Consider the following 13,957-nt stretch of genomic DNA (forward strand, 5'->3'; position numbering starts at 1 on the left):
GTTTGTTGAGCATTTTTTTTGTTTGTTTACCACATAATTACATTTGTGTTCCTTCATAGTTTGGATGTCTTCAATATGAATCTACAATGTAGAAAAAAATTTAAATTAAAGAAAAACCATTGAATCAGAAGGTGTTTTCCAAACTTTTGACTGGTACTGTAGTATTGGTCATGTAGAAATGCAGGAAAGGCTATGAATAAACTCATGTCACTATAAGCAAAATATAGTTTTTTTTTTTTTTTAGGATGTCTAGTGGCACTCCGTCTGTTCTGAGTCTTCTGTACCACAATTTTGAGTTCAGTCTTAGAAACTATTTATTGACACGCGAGTGAGACAAGTAAATCTTCCATAAAAAATGTTTACTAGAAAACTTAGAGTTACAAGTTCACACGGTCAAAAAACTATGTCGCTTCCATCATCTCTGAGCTCAAATCTAAACTAAAAGTTCCATACGCAGGTATTACACTGACGTAACGTCATCTGATTGGAAGCTTACATTCTGACAAGTTATTCAGCTTTTAAATACAATACTAAATTATATAGTTTAACCTAAACATTCTTTCAAATCATAATGAAATTATTTATCTTCAGTTACCTTTTTAAATCTTTTTAAACTAAATTATTACAACAGATGAAATCATGAATTTGGCTCTTACAGGATGCAATTGGATGCATTGAACACGCAGAAAAACATGTGTAAAAACTATTAAATATGACAAGCATCCGATAAATTGCTTAAACTTGCATAGCAATTCCAAGTCATTTCCAATAACAGTTGGCCACATGTTGTAATAGGAAAGGTGCATCAATAGATTTGTCTTAATGTTGCTGATTTTACGACATAGCCTACTTCTTCAGCCTATATAACCTCCATTACCAAGACATTTGGTTTCATTCAAGTCAACAAACGGTAAGACACTTGTACTTTCGATTTGATTAGGGAAGAGGAGCAAATGTCGAGAACAACTAATCTACGTTACTACTGAGAAATTTTCGGATTAAACCTGCATCTACTTTAAACAGGTATGTTACGTTGTCCATATCTGAACAAACAACTCTTATTTAATGATAAACAGAAAGGGATTATACGGTCGTTTTGGATGTAACGTTAGCCTAGACCTACGTCGTCAAAAAAATACATCTGCGTTCTTCTAGTTAAACAAAAACCTGTTGTAACTCCAATCCATTAATCGTTAATGAGTGCCATGTAATACTGGCATTCTGTCCAATTGTTGTGAAGCCGTGCTTGGAGACTTAACAGGTACCGAAATGCATTTTCACGCAGTCTAAGACAGAAACATAGGCTCAGCCTAATGACAGCTCATAGCATGCAGGGTCTGTCGTCTGTCTGACTTACATGAACATTACCCGGCCTATCCATTATAGCACACTGCTTGTCTTTGTGAAAACTCTCTTATGCACACTGACAGTGTAGGACATACAGACCCTACATCGCCATAGCCTACCCATAAACTTTCGTTGAGAATGGAGAAAACATATACGAGGTTTTTATAGACAGAAATTCATCATTATCAGAAAACACAACGCCAGCCTTTGTTTAGTAAATGGGCCGACAAAGACTGCTGTCTGGAGATCGATTTTAAACTGGGAAATATTAAAGCAGTGATTCTTGAGATCTGGTACAAAACATGTTCGCCAGATAAAACAGTTTTTGGGTAATAAAATGCTAAAAATATTATTCAAACAAATAAACAATAGACTGACCCGGACAATGTTAGCACAACAATATATGATTTCATGATTTCAGTATATATATATTTTGGCACTACTTGCCCCCCTCCTGAATTTATTACAAAACCAAACATAGCATAATTCAGATTTATTTCATACAATCATTTCATTTTATGACACTACTTGCACTACACACTCCTGCCCCCCAACACCAAATGGTTTTATCTTCCATCTTCAAAGTGTATCCTGTAACAATGCTCATGAAAGAACTCAAGAAAGAAAAAAGTCTCCCTTTCTCTTTAATTACTGGCTAGGCCTATAATCTTCATCATGGAAACATAGCAATCATAATTTTGAGGCCGAGGTGGGAGGCGCTTATCACCAGGAACTCCTGGAAGAGAGGTTGTTCAAAGGTTGAGAATGAGCCTGTTCCAGAATGCATGATGGCTGGATGGATAGTGACACACTATGTAAACTCCTCAAAAAAAGTTCGGAAACGTTATTTCGGTCGATTATTCCTCCCCTTTAATAATACCAATTGGTATTGTATTTTATATCGTTGGAAAGCCTGATTAGTCACCTTTACAACGAGGTACAACTTGTAAGGACTGTGCATTCGTGGAATGAGGAACACAGCTAACCGTGTGGGTAGCGGCCTAAAAAATAGTGCCAAAATCCCCTGCAATATTCTTCTGTTGGTATTCAGTGAGATATCGGAATGAGATTCTGGAGCCAGTGGCGATCCCATATCTCCAGAATCTGGGACCTAACTCCATCCTCCAGGATGACAACGCTCGCCCCCACAGAGGCAGGATCATTACAGAGTACTTCCAGAATTTGGGAGTGGAGAGGATGGAATGGCCTGCCGTGAGTCCTGACCTCAACCCCATTGAACACTTGTGGGATCAGCTTGGGCGTGCTCTACGTGCCGGAGTGACCAACGCAACTTGCGACAAATCCTGGTTGAGGAATGGGATGCCATCCCACAGCAGTGTGTGACCAGGCTGGAGACCAGCATGAGGAGGAGGTGCCAAGCTGTTGTGGCTGCGTATGCATCTTCCACACGCTACTGAGGTCCCTGACAGTGTAAAATGAATAAAGTGTAAAAATTGCCAATATGTGTTGTTTTTTCCTTATTACTGTGGGAGAGTGTAATTATCCAATCCACCAACCAACTCAAAACGAGAGTGAATACCAACAGAAGAATATTGCAGGGGATTTTGGCAAAAAAATTGGGGCGCTACCCACGCGGTTAGCTGTGTTGCTCATTCCACGAATGCACAGTCCTTACAAGTTGTACCTCGTTGTAAAGGTGACTAATCAGGCTTTCCAACGATATAAAATACAATACCAATTGAATAATAGACCGAAATAACGTTTCCGAACTTTTTTGGAGGAGTTTATTTGCATGTTCTTTTGGTTAGAGATGAGCTTTTGGGTTAGAGAGTCCATGTCTGAATATAGGAATGAAATTCAGTGAATTATTTGTCCCTGTTTCCAGTAGCTCGCCATGGATCTGGAAAACCTATCATTGTAGTGGGGCTCTACCGCACATTTGACAGAGAACATGTTGTACCAGCCAGTAGGAACTATGATGAATCTACCTTCAGAGTAAATTGTCTGTTCTATGAAGGCAGTGGAATTCTCAACTGTGATCAGAATACCGAAGCAATCAATCAAACATCAAAGAAACTAAAGGCATTCAAGGTATGCACTCATCAGTTGTGTTGGACATTTGTAGAAGTAACTTCCCTGTGGCATATGTAGCTAGGAATGTAATGCTACAATTGAGAAATTAAACTCCTGGAAGAAGGGAGAAATGTTGACACAACATAACTAAACATTTTCCTCCGCAGAAAAAGAACAAGAGTCTTAATGAAATGGAGTCCAAAACACCAACAAGGGTAAGTTCATGTATTTCATATCCATGACTATATTTTGAGGTGCATGTCCTGTATGTGTGAAGAACTTGTAGGAATAATATGGTAAAAGGGAGAAATGTTGACACAACATAACTAAACATTCCCCCTCGCAGAAAGCGAAGAAAAACAAGGGTTCTCGTGAAATGGAGTCTAAAACACCAGCAGAGGTAAGTTCATGTATTTCATATCCATGACTATATATTTTGAGGTGCATGTTCTGTATGTCTGAAGAACTTGTAGGAATAATATGGTAAAAGGGAGAAATGTTGATACAACATAAATAAACATTTTCCCCTGCAGAAAGAGAAGAACAAGGGTCTTCATTTTAGGGTGCCCAAAACACAAATAAAGGTATATGTGACCACATATGGAAATACAATGAATTCCGACACGGATTTTCTGGATCGCCTTTCTTCACAACGCAAAATAGAGAAAGTGGACGCTAAGGAGTGCCATGTAATACTGGCATTCTGTCCAATTGTTTCTCGAGCAGGAACTGACATCGAAGCCGCTCTTGGAGACTTAAAAGGTACCTAAATGCATTTTCACGCAGTCTAAGACAAAAACATAGGCTCAGCCTAATGACAGCTCATAGCATGCAGGGTCTGTCATCTGTCTGATTTACATGAACATTACCCTATCCATTATACCACACTGCTTGTCTTCGTGAAAACACTTTTATCCACACTGACAGTGTAGGACATGCAGACCCTACTTCGCCATAGCCTATCCATAAACTTTCGTTGAGAATGGAGAAAACATATACAAGGTTTTTATAGACAGAAATTCAGCATACAGTTTGAATATCAGAAAACACAATGCCAGCCTTTGTTTAGTAAATCGGCCAACATGGACTGCTGTCTGGAGATCGATTTTAAACTGGGAAATATTAAAGTAACATTATGGAGTTTCTGGAGCCGCCCGTTAGGGGGTTACTTTCTGCTGGACTATTCAGTAACTTATTTGCTGTCTTGCTTTGTCTTGTGTTGCACTTGCTTGATGTTTGACTGTGTTAGGAAAGTTGTTGGCAAGCTAGCCAACATGGCTATCACAATAACATTACAAAGAAGCCGACGCGAGAGCATTTATTACTAGTATCAATGTCCAAGCCTGTTATAACAAGCTTGCTAACATCGCAAACGAGATGTCTTGCTAGCCGCTAAACTTAGCGAAACTTGTTGAAATTTGCTTACTTTGTTTATGACAAATGTCAACAACTTTCCGAACACAGTCAGACATCAAGCAAGTGCAACACAAGACAAAGCAAGACAGCAAATAGTCTGAATGAAAACGTTTTTGGGTAATAAAATGCTCAAAATATTATTCAAACAAATAACCAATAGACTGACCCGGACAATGTTAGCACAACAGTATATGATTTCATGTTGTTGTATATATTATGGCACTACTTGCACTACACACTCCTGCCTCTCAACCCCAAAGCGTATCCTTTAACAATGATCATGAAAGCAGGAACTCCTGGAAGAGAGGTTGATGAAAGGTTGAGAATGAGCCTGTTCCAGAATGCATGATGGCTGGATGGATAATGATACACTATGACTTTGCATATTCCTTTTGTTAGAGATGAGTTTTTTGGTTAGAGAGTCCATGTCTGAATATAGGAATGATATTCATTGAAATATTTTTCCCTGTTTCAATGTAGCTCGCCATGGATCTGGAAAACCTATCATTGTAGTGGGGCTCTACCACACATTTGACAGAGAACATGTTGTACCAGCCAGTAGCAACTATGATGAATCTACATTCATAGTAAATTGTCTCTTCTATGAAGGCAGTGGAATTCTCAACTGTGATCAGAATACCGAAGCAATCAATCAAACATCAAAGAAACTAAAGGCATTCAAGGTATGCACTCATCAGTTGTGTTGGACATTTGTAGAAGTAACTTCTCTGTGGCATATGTAGCTAGGTATGTAATGCTACAATTGAGAAATTAAACTCCTGGATGAAGGGAGAAATGTTGACACAACATAACTAAACATTTTCCTCCACAGAAAAAGAACAAGAGTCTTAACGAAATGGAGTCCAAAACACCAGCAAGGGTAAGTTCATGTATTTCATATCCATGACTGTATATTTTGAGGTGCATGTCCTGTATGTGTGAAGAACTTGTAGGAATAATATGGTAAAAGGGAGAAATGTTGACACAACATAACTAAACATTTTCCTTCACAGAAAAAGAAGAAGAAGGGTCTTAATGAAAGGGTGCCCAACACACAAATAAAGGTATATGTGACCACACATGGAAATACAATGAATTCCGACACGGATTTTCTGGATCGCCTTTCTTCACAATGCGAAATAGAGAAAGTGGACGCTAATGAGTGCGATGTAATACTGGCATTCAGTCCAATTGTTTCTCGAGCGGGAACTGACATTGAAGCCGCGCTTGGAGACTTAAAAGGTACCTCAATGCATTTTCACGCAGTCTAAGACAGAAATACAGGCTCAGCCTAATGACAGCTCATAGCATGCAGGGTCTGTCATCTGTCTGATTTACATGAACATTACCCTATCCATTATACCACACTGCTTGTCTTCGTGAAAACACTTTTATCCACACTGACAGTGTAGGACATGCAGACCGTACATCGCCATAGCCTACCCATAAACGTTCGTTGAGAATAGAGAAAACATATACAAGGTTTTTATAGACAGAAATTCAGCATACAGTTTGAATATCAGAAAACACAACGCCAGCCTTTGTTTAGTAAATCGGCCAACATGGACTGCTGTCTGGAGATCGATTTTAAACTGGGAAATATTAAAGCAGGGATTCTTGAGGTATGGTACAAAACATTTTCGCCATATAAAACAGTTTTTGGGTAATAAAATGCTCAAAATATTATGAAAACAAATAACCAATAGACTGACCCCGACAATGTAAGCACAAGAATATGATTTCATGTTGTTTTATATATATTTTGGCACTATTTGCACTACACACTCCTGCCCCCCAACCCCAAATGGTTTTATCTTCCATCTGCAAAGCGTATCCTGTAACAATGATTTTGAATGCAGGAAGTCCTGGAAGAGAGGTTGATAAAAGGTTGCGAATGAGCCTGTTCCAGATTGCATGATGGCTGGGTGGCTGGATGGATAGTGACACACTATGTATTTGCATGTTCCTTTGGTTAGAGATGAGCTTTTGGGTTAGAGAGTCCATGTCTGTCATATAGGAATGAAATTCATTGACTGATTTTTCCCTGTTTCACTGTAGCTCGCCATGGATCTGGAAAACCTATCATTGTAGTGGGGCTCTACCACACATTTGACAGAGAACATGTTGTACCAGCCAGTAGGAACTATGATGAATCTACATTCAGAGTATATTGTCTGTTCTGTGAAGGCAGTGGAATTCTCAACTGTGATCAGAATACCGAAGCAATCAATCAAACATTACAGAAACTAAAGAAACTCCAGGTATGGACTCTTCAGTTGTGTTGGACATTTGTAGAAGTAACTTCCCTGTGGCATATGTAGCTAGGAATGTAATGCTACAATTGAGAAATTAAACTCCTGGGAGAAGGTAGAAATGTTGACACAACATAACTAAACATTTTCGCCCGCAGAAAGAGAAGAAAAACGAGGTTTCTCGTAAAATGGTGTCCGAAACACCAGCAGAGGTAAATTATGTATTTCATATCCACGACTGTATATTTTTAGGTGCATGTAGGAATAACATGTAGGAATTATATGGGAGAAGGGAGAAATGTTGACACAACATAAATAAAGATTTTCCTCTGCAGAAAAAAAATCCTCTACACAAAAAGAAGAACAAGGGTCTCAATGAAAGGGTGCCCAAAACAAAAATAAAGGTATATGTGACCACACATGGAAATACAATGAATTCCGACAAGGAATTTCTGGATCGCCTTTCTTCACAGCGCGAAATAGAGAAAGCGGACGCTGTATGTTTGAAGAACATGTAGGAATAATATGGTAAAAGGGAGAAATGTTGACACAACATAACTAAAGATTTCCCCCCGCAGAAAGAGAAGAAAAACAAGGGTTCTCGTGAAAAGGAGTCCAAAACACCAGCAGAGGTAAATTATGTATTTCATATCCATGACTGTATATTTTGAGGTGCATGTTCTGTATGTCTGGAATAATATGGTAAAAGGGAGAAATGTTGACAAAACATTACTAAACATTTTCCCCGCAGAAAGAGAAGGAAAATAAGGGTTCTCGTGAAAAGGAGTCCAAAACACCAGCAGAGGTAAATTATGTATTTCATATCTATGACTCTAGGTGCATGTTCTGTATGTGTGAAGAACATGTAGGAATAATATGGGAGAAGGCAGAAATGTTGACACAACGTAAGTAAACTTTCCCGCAAGAAAGACGAGAACAAGGGTTCTGGCAAAAGGGATAACAATGTTTAAGTACTTTAAAAGGAAATTTTATACTATTTCATGATTTTTTGCTTTCTCATGAATAAACAAATGCTTTAATGTACTGACAGTCAGCAGCGCAGGTTACATTGGCAGCATTTAAAGGTGCAGTCTGCAATTCCAGTCCAATACGTGTTCACTGTGCATGCACCAGATTTAGTTGTGTTGCTGTTACTATGGCAACAGTGAAAATGAACAGAGGTTGCATTGAAGGAGAAACGTCAGTGTTGACATTATACAGGGCAGGACTCCCAGTTACAAATACGCCATGTTTAGCGTTACGGATTCCCTCCTATGTCCCCCATTGATTTTCCTGTCAGTGATTTTTCTCCTCTTATAATGTCTGGCTCAAATATCAGCAATGTTTCACGGAATTTGTGGACTCGATCTGAGGAAAATGTGGACCATTCTAGTGCAGGCCACACTTGACAGCAGGTGTCATAGTTTCAGTTTTTTCCCCACTTCCTGTTTAATTCATTAAGTGGTACAGTGTTATACAAACAAGAATAAGAGACATTTCAAGGCAAATGTAAGACCTTAATTACTGAAGTATATGTTGTTTAGAAAGGCTTGAAGAAACGTTTAATTCTAGATTCCTAGCTAGGCTTTGTCAATACTTGCTTGTAGTATTTGCTCACGCAGCCTCCTGTAGAAAGGTCGAGTTCAGTTAATCATGGTTGTTTTGGGAAGGAAAGACTAACGATGTTTTGCATTTTACACAAAGACACTTTGGGGTGAGTTATATCTGCAGACATATCTGAATTTTCTTTTAAAAAAATGATTTGGCAAGAGGAGTTGGTGATGTGTGTTGGTGACGCCTAACTACATCCACCACATCCATTCTCTGTCCCCTTTTCCATAGAGTACTACCAGGATGGAGGAGAATCAACAAAAAGGAAAAAACAAAGGAAGGGGATGTTCAATCTTATAATGTTATCTTAGCTTTAGCATAAGAAAGTTCACTGTACATACAAAATGTATCAGTTGCAGTCTATACTCTTATATATGTTTGTACAACAGGAATGGAGACCTCAGTTTTATTACAATGAGTGTATTTACAATGATGCACATTCAGGAAGAGAGAACATGGGTTCACACAATGATTAACCAGCTTCTCTGATTAGAGCAGAGAAAGTCTCAGTTGAAGTATCCTAGGTCTGATAGGAGAGGGGAGTGTTAATCACAGAGCTTGGATCACGTGGGCCACCCTGAGTCCAGATACTGATGCAGGACATGCACTCAGGAGTTAGAGCGATCTGATGACCTTCGAGACCAAAACACCCCAGTGCTTATCACTGAGAAACACAGAGGCACACCGATAAAAATGGCACATTCAGAAACACACTGACATCTGCTTAACCCTACTTGTAATTATGGGAAACATAAAGGCATATGAGTAGAATAATGAGACATATTATAAGACTTCTCTCTCAACTCTGAACGTAAAACGTACTGATATAGTCATTGATATCACAATGATCATTAAATAAAATAATAATATAATAATTATGGGTGATCAAAATCTAATTCCATAAAACTTCAACACACTCAAACAAATAACCTCAATATCTCAATATCACGTTATTACAGACATTAATTGACAAGGCAATGCTTTCCCAGGCTGTCTCGCTCTGACAGTAAGATAGAGAGCACTAGTTTAAACAGGAGTTTACACATCAGATACTCCAATCGGCTGTTGCCAGGGCCAGATCTTTCTTACTCTTTCTTCTGTAAATGGAGAGGTTTTATTTATTTTCTCTAATGTAAGTGAAACCTTTGTGACTCACCTTTGCCAAGCCAAGTAACCGGTATTAATACATAGTAGCAACAGTGTTTTTTTTTTCAAATAGTACATGACAATGATCAGACATATTGGTCAATAAATATGTGCCTACATGAATTATCCTTTCTTAATCAATGTCAGTCTTGTCGTCAACAGCTTCATCAGTGTAGTGATTTGATGTGTATAAAATTGATACCTTTTCATCTCAGCTGTGGTCTGTGTGTGTCATTTGCCCAAAGCAAAACTTGGTCATGACCTTGACCTCTAAAGCATATGCAGCAAGAAATGAATGTGAAAGACACTGAATCACAAATATGATTTAAAAACATAAGGCATGAAACATTCTTTAAAAAAAGTTCAAAATGAAAATCGATACATGGCTCTCATGGTATACTATCACTAAGAACTTCTAGAAAGTTCTAGAAATGTGTGTCAGATAAAGCTAACCTCTTCCATTAGTGCATATATTTCCATTGATTTGATTTATCTGTTGTTGTTCTTCCTGAAACCTGAAAACCGTTACAAAGTCATGAAATCACAACATTAAAGTCAGATCACTGTTGCATGCATGCGTTTATACCACCAATGCTGTAAACCTGAATAGGCAGAAATTAGTACTTTCTCTACATGCAAAAAGCCTCTTAAAGTACCTGTCAATATACTGCTCAGAAGAGATGTTTATGGGCTTGTTTATCTCCACCTGATAACAAAGATGTAGCCTTTTCATTTTGTCACACATTGTATACATTACCCATTAACCTTCATTTCATGACCTTTAGACGTAGGTGTGCTGGTAAGGGATTTTGCTCTTCCGGACCAAAAAGCAAAAGCAGTGTGTTTTATGTTTATGGTCACTGAAGATACAGAGATAGTGGTTTAGCTTAGTTAAAAAGCTAACTACATTAGATAGGCGTTAAAGATGTCTGCATAGTGGTATGGACGCCTACTCTTGCCAGCCATTCTGGGTATAAAATAAAATCGCTTACTGCCCTGGCTGTTATCCTTTTATAGTCTGAAGTAGGAGAATGTCTCCTGCACAGATAATCAGTCACCAGGTGAGAGTCTCAAATACAGGGGAGTCCTCTGTTTTAAAATTTGGCGCGTGGGAGAGGAGGCTTTAAATGAAACCAAAAACCTAATTCGCTAGCCTGAAGCCTGAAATTCAGTTTCATTCTTCGTATTATTGGTGCCTGCCTGAGGAAGAAGTAACAAGGTTCAGTAAGGCTTTGCCCAACAGGTAGGCTAGACTTTTTGTTAAAATACTTGTTTTAAGGTATGTGGAAACCGTCACGAGCAATTGTCAATAGAGGATATGTGTGTTTTTAACTAATGTTATAGCTTTCACTTTTGTACATTAAACTCGAAACGCAGAAGTACTGACATAGTGCTCAAAGCAAGCCAATTCCTTAAAAACTTTGTGATATCGTTTGGAATAATAACTGATGAGTTCTGTAAGTGTAAGTGTCTTCTGTAGGCCTATTGGTTTACATTTTGTAAGGCGGGGATAGAGAAAGAAAGGGCCATGGCATGGTCTTTTCAATTACGTCTTCATAATACATCATTGTTTTAGGCTATGTTATCACACATTTAAATTTTTAACAGCAAAATTACCTACTTACTTACTAAGACTATAGATAAAGACACCCGAATGCATAGAAGGGCAATACCAACACACTCATTTTGGCTGTGTATATCTGGACTAAAGGGATCAGACCAAGGGAGACAACTCTCTTAAATCTAGTTCAAAATTTAGTTACCCAGCGGCACGGTTAAAATGGTTAATTCAACATTGACAAAGCCCTTAGTTTACCCCTGCTGAAAAGTATGACATTGGAATAAAGTAGCGATGTCAACACTTATCAATTTTCAAAATCTAAACAAAATTCAACAGTGATTCAGTCTTGATCCATGACGTTGATTCGACCATAAATAAACGTTGAAATGCCAACTGGGTTTTCCTATTTCCATCTCAAGCCCTTTTTCTATCCTTTAACTCCTAGTTGGTACACACGGCTCTATGCATGCCAGGATTTACAGATATGTAAATTAATTCTTGAAAACTGGTTGGCTTTAACTGAGGAAGCTTATCACAACTCACTGATCGTCTGTTTATGGAAAGCTGTTATGGAGAGGAGTGAGTCCACCATGTTGTGCCCCATGTTTCTACAGTAACCCAGAGCGGAAAAAACTAAACACTGTCTCGATGTAATTATGATATTAAAAAAGTAAAAAATGTAAAAGTTTATAAAGATACCTTCTGTGATATGTCATAACCCCCCCCCCCCCCCCCCCCCCCCCAGTGTCTATGTAACTACGTTACATTATTGCTTGTTATTTTCCAGAGGAATGGAGATGTTCAGTAACTCACATTAACATACATTTCCATGTCATTATACAGAATAAAGAATGGCGAAAGTATTTTTCGTCTTTGCTGAAAACACTCTGAACACCCAGGCACAGTTTTGGCAGCGCCTGGTCAGAAGAGGTACCAATGCGGTGAAAGTGGCCAACGTTAGAGACTGTGATGTGACCTTTACATTCTGTCCAATCGTCTCACGAGTTGGAACTGATGTAGAGGCAGCCGTCCAGCTGATTCCTAGTGAGTGTTAGCGGAAAGGAACACAAATGCAGAGAACATTTGTAACTGGCATTTTCACATTATTATCTTGACACTTTACAACTTATTTGGGTTCATTCATAGGGCACATTAGCCGATGTGTCTGTGCTTCCAACTAAGGTGAACTTTTTGAAGGCTTCATGATGATGATGTGACAAGAGTGAAGTAAAAGAACAACAACAAATGCATTAATACAGCAGAGCAATAGGGGATGGGGGTTATAAAGTTTTCAAATTATAATGCAGAAACAACACATACACTGAAATCCCTCCTGCTACTTAACTGTATGACTTTTTGTGTCATGTAGTGTGTCTCAGTGGCGTTCACAAGCTATGCACCTGAAAACAAGTAGTTCAGCAGAGGGATTCCTAGTGATCATACTGTAACTACCTGTACCGCACTAGGGGAAGCTTAACACATGCAAAGCTCTGGTACCTCCCTGTCCCCTCTCTCCATACTTGGGCTTTGTCTTCATGTAAAACTCTATGAGCCTTCATATTAAACTCTCTTTTTTTTCTTGTAGCAACTAGACCTGGAGTCCTGGTATTACTTCACCCGACCTTTAACCCAGAGGAAATAGTCCCAGACGCCAGCAGATTTGTACGCCGTGATGACATCCTGACTGTCAACTGCTTGTTCCACGAGAGCGAGCTACTGAACAGTGACTGCAATGACAAAGCGTTTGAAAGTGTTTCCCGTTACTTAATGAGCTTCCAGAGGGGAACTCCCTCTCAAAGCCAAAACCATCATGTTGTCTATGATATTCCTCTTCTACCTCAGAATCAAAACCATGGTTGCCTTTATTCAATATCACCAAAACTTCGCATGTATCACGTGCTGCTGATAGCTGGCATAGTATTTTTTGGCATCTCGATTTTCATCTGGATTATGACATTGCTCTAAAACAAGCGCCATTAAGGACGTCTCATTTTGTTAAATGCTCTCAGAGGAGCTGAGGAATGAGGTGAGATGTGAAGAAATAGTGGAGCGTTTTCAATTGGAATGCCTGACATATGGCCAGAGGTGGAAATTCCCCTCCTCTTTACATCTGTCAACCTACAATTTAAAATAACATGTAGTGGTTTATGAACAAAAATAAATGATTAGTCAAAACCAAGAAAACATCTTCATACTCTTGAATCACACACTCAAACAAATAACCTCATTATCACGTTATTACAGACATTAATAGACAAGGCAATGCTTTCCCAGGCTGTCTCTAACAGTAAGATATTGAGCAACAGTTTAAACAGGAGTTTACACATAAGATATCACACATCAGATACTCCAATCAGCTGTTGCCAGGACCAGATCTTTCTTACTCTTTCTTCTGTAAATGGAGAGATTTTATTTATTTTCTCTAATGTAAGTGAAATCTTTGTGACTCACCTTTGCCAAGCCAAGTAACCAGTATTAATACATAGTAGCAACAGTGTTTTCCCCCCAAATAGCACATGACAATGATCAGACATATTGGTTAATAAATGTGCCTACATGAATGATCCTTTCTTAATCAATGAACAGCTTC

At 38.6% G+C, this 13,957-nt stretch overlaps 1 protein-coding gene across 5 annotated transcripts; it reads left to right on the forward strand.

Moving 5' to 3' along the window:
• The first annotated feature begins 781 nt into the window (after positions 1 to 781).
• LOC116223757 lies at positions 782 to 13,546 on the forward strand. 5 transcript variants are annotated; one of them, XM_031581609.2, is made up of 14 exons: positions 782 to 1,023; positions 3,197 to 3,399; positions 3,549 to 3,596; positions 3,728 to 3,781; positions 3,915 to 4,143; positions 5,278 to 5,480; positions 5,630 to 5,677; positions 5,811 to 6,039; positions 6,856 to 7,058; positions 7,208 to 7,261; positions 7,385 to 7,681; positions 7,801 to 11,049; positions 12,211 to 12,411; positions 12,953 to 13,546. In XM_031581609.2, exons 3-11 carry the CDS (start codon positions 3,573 to 3,575, stop codon positions 7,565 to 7,567), a joined length of 1,227 nt encoding a protein of 408 aa, XP_031437469.1. In that variant the 5' UTR covers positions 782 to 1,023; positions 3,197 to 3,399; positions 3,549 to 3,572; the 3' UTR covers positions 7,568 to 7,681; positions 7,801 to 11,049; positions 12,211 to 12,411; positions 12,953 to 13,546. The 5 variants fall into 5 exon arrangements, with proteins under 5 accessions (XP_031437469.1, XP_042565848.1, XP_031437467.1 ...); XM_042709914.1 differs by having other exon boundaries at positions 783 to 1,023; positions 3,194 to 3,399; XM_031581611.2 differs by lacking the exon at positions 7,385 to 7,681 and having other exon boundaries at positions 784 to 1,023; positions 3,194 to 3,399; positions 7,801 to 7,854; positions 8,892 to 11,049.
• Positions 13,547 to 13,957: the final 411 nt, after the last annotated feature.

The sequence above is a fragment of the Clupea harengus genome, chromosome 15 (assembly GCF_900700415.2).
Source record: "Clupea harengus chromosome 15, Ch_v2.0.2, whole genome shotgun sequence".
In the NCBI taxonomy this organism is placed as follows: domain Eukaryota; kingdom Metazoa; phylum Chordata; class Actinopteri; order Clupeiformes; family Clupeidae; genus Clupea; species Clupea harengus.